General features: G+C 56.4%; 1 protein-coding gene across 1 annotated transcript; it reads left to right on the top strand.

The window, feature by feature from the left end:
• Positions 1-163: 163 nt before the first annotated feature.
• RUNDC1 (RUN domain containing 1) lies at positions 164-2,149 on the top strand (the record flags this gene model as incomplete). The annotated part of the gene is made up of 4 exons (XM_010194017.1): positions 164-322; positions 594-792; positions 990-1,097; positions 1,241-2,149. Coding segments are annotated over 4 exons (1,332 nt in total), but the record flags the coding sequence as incomplete, so codon positions are not given.
• Positions 2,150-2,554: the final 405 nt, after the last annotated feature.

Genomic DNA, 2,554 nt, shown 5'->3' with positions numbered 1-2,554 from the left:
GGGGGTCTGGGGCCCCGTCGAGGGGGCTGGTGCCTCTCCTGCACCACAGCTCATCTCTTCAGCCCAGCGTGAGCTGAAGGGAATGCTCCCTATACCATGACCCTGTTCTCTGGGGCCAGGCTGTGCAGCGACTCCTCTGTTTTATTTCCCGGTTACCTCTCAGAGTGAGCGAGAGAAACAGGAGCAAATCGAGGCACAGAAGGAGAAGCAGCGGGAGCTGATCCTGCAGCTCAAGATGCAGCTGGATGACCTGGAGACGTTTGCCTACCAGGAAGGCAGCTACGATTCCCTGCCACAGTCCGTGGTGATGGAGAGACAGCGGGTAAGGCTCGCCCGTCCTGCCGGTATTTTCTCTGCATGTTTGTGAGCCCCTGCAGGCTGCTGGAGTTGTCCAGTTCTCATTTATCCCCAACAGTTCAATAGGGCATCTGTATTCTTCTGCATGTGTAAACCTGTGCTGCGTCCTCTCTTGCAGTTTTCTGTGTGCAGTGAAGGTGGCCCGTGTCCGGGGTAGCGGACGGGTGAAGCAGTGTTTTGAGGCTCCTGGGCAGCAGCCACAGGGAGAGGTCATGCTGCCAACTTGTGTTTTGCAGATGATTATAAATGAGTTGATAAAGAAGCTGGACATGGACCTGAGTGAAGATGTTGCAACGCTGTCTCCAGAGGAGCTGCGGCAGCGTGTGGATGTGGCCATAGCACAGATCGTTAACCCAGCCAGGGTGAAGGAGCAGCTGGTGGAGCAGCTGAAGACGCAGATAAGGGACCTCGAAATGTTCATCAGCTTCATTCAGGGTCAGTGCTGAGTGTTTCCAGGTATGGGTTGAATCGGGTCCCTGGGCCACAGGAAGTGCAGATTGCTGAATTGATGGTGAGGGGAGAGAGCTGACAGAAAGGGTGCAGGGAGGGCTAAAGGAATGTTAACCTTAATGCTTGGGATGCACAGCTTAAATTCACAGGTGTGAAATAATAGTGTGAAATTCTTGTTCTAGATGAAGTTGGAAGCTCTGGTAAGGCAGAAAATGGTCACTGTGAATGTGCAGGCAGAAAACACGGTGGTGGCTCCTGCAAAACGAACACACGGATGTCTGGAAACAGAGGTGGGCATCGATGCTTGCAACAAAACCTGGGGAGGAGAACCCGTGGCGTTTAGCGGATGTTTGTGCTCCCTCTGTGCATGTGAAAGAGCTGAGCTGTTCGTTCCTTAATGAGAGTATCCTCTTCTCTTTTCTAACCTGACCAGTGAGCCCAGAAGATGCCAGAAAAATGCGAGAAACGGGCCTGCACCTCATGCGCCGCATGCTTGCTGTGCTGCAAATATTTGCCGTCAGCCAGTTTGGTTGTGCTACTGGCCAGATTCCCCGCAGCCTCTGGCAGAAGGACCAGGCCAACAAGGACTATTCCCCCTTGGTTAAGAAACTGGAGCTGTCGGTGGAGCGGGTGAGGCTGCTGGCTGTGAAACACCAGCACAACGACCACGTTGTCAGCTCCTCTGACCCGCAGGACGTCCCCTTGGGAGGCAGAGATGAGCTGACGCTGGCTGTGCGGAAGGAGCTGACCATTGCCCTGCGGGACCTGATGGCGCACGGGCTCTACGCCTCCTCGCAGGGGATGAGCCTGGTACTGGCACCCATTGCGTGCCTGATCCCTGCATTCACCTCATCCCCACAGACCATGCACCCCTGGGAGCTCTTTGTGAAGTACTACAACACCAAGAATGGACAAGCCTTTGTGGAATCGCCGGCGCGCAAGCTGTCCCAGTCCTTTGCCTTGCCTGTTACGGGAGGGGTGGCCGTCACCCCCAAGCAGAGCCTGCTCACGGCCATCCACACTGTGCTTACGGAGCACGACCCCTTCAAGCGCAGTGCGGACTCGGAGCTGAAGGCGCTGGTGTGCATGGCGCTGAACGAGCAGCGCCTGGTCTCCTGGGTCAACCTCATCTGCAAATCTGGAGCCCTGGTGCAGTCCCACTACCAACCGTGGAGCTACATGGCCAACACCGGCTTCGAGAGCGCGCTCAACGTTCTCAGCCGCCTGAGCAACTTGAAATTCAACCTCCCTGTGGACCTGGCTGTCCGGCAGCTGAAAAACATCAAAGATGCTTTTTGATGTATTTTTATTATTGATCATCCATTTTCCACAAGTAGGCAGCTGTTGGGCTCGTGGAGCCTGGCTTTTTTAGGACCAAGTTTGGCTCTTTGAAACTGGTATTTGCTTCTAGAGAAATCTTACGGTGTCTTGATGCTGGAAATCTGTGTTCTACCAGGCTGCCACTGCAAAGCTGCTGGTGGTTGGGTGCTGTGCAGGCCCTCACTCTGCTGGTGCGTGGGGCTGGCAGCCCGAGGGGGCAGAGGCCTGGCCTCGGAGCCCGCGGGTGGGGGGAGTCCAGGGGATGCGCAGCCTTGCTCCTGGGCGGCGGGATGAGGGGCCCACAGCAGTGGTGCTGTCCAGTAACCCCAGAGCTCCTGTCCTGAGGCCGGCACAGCCGGCTGCTGTGTGGGGAACGCATTAAATCGCTTTAGCCAGCGCGGGGAGAGCCCGCCCGCAGGACCGTGTC

Source organism: Mesitornis unicolor, unplaced genomic scaffold, assembly GCF_000695765.1.
Source record: "Mesitornis unicolor isolate BGI_N332 unplaced genomic scaffold, ASM69576v1 scaffold29341, whole genome shotgun sequence".
Taxonomy (NCBI): Eukaryota; Metazoa; Chordata; class Aves; order Mesitornithiformes; family Mesitornithidae; genus Mesitornis; species Mesitornis unicolor.
The sequence above is the reverse complement of the archived record's forward strand: the minus strand, read 5'-3'. Positions and strand labels throughout refer to the sequence as shown.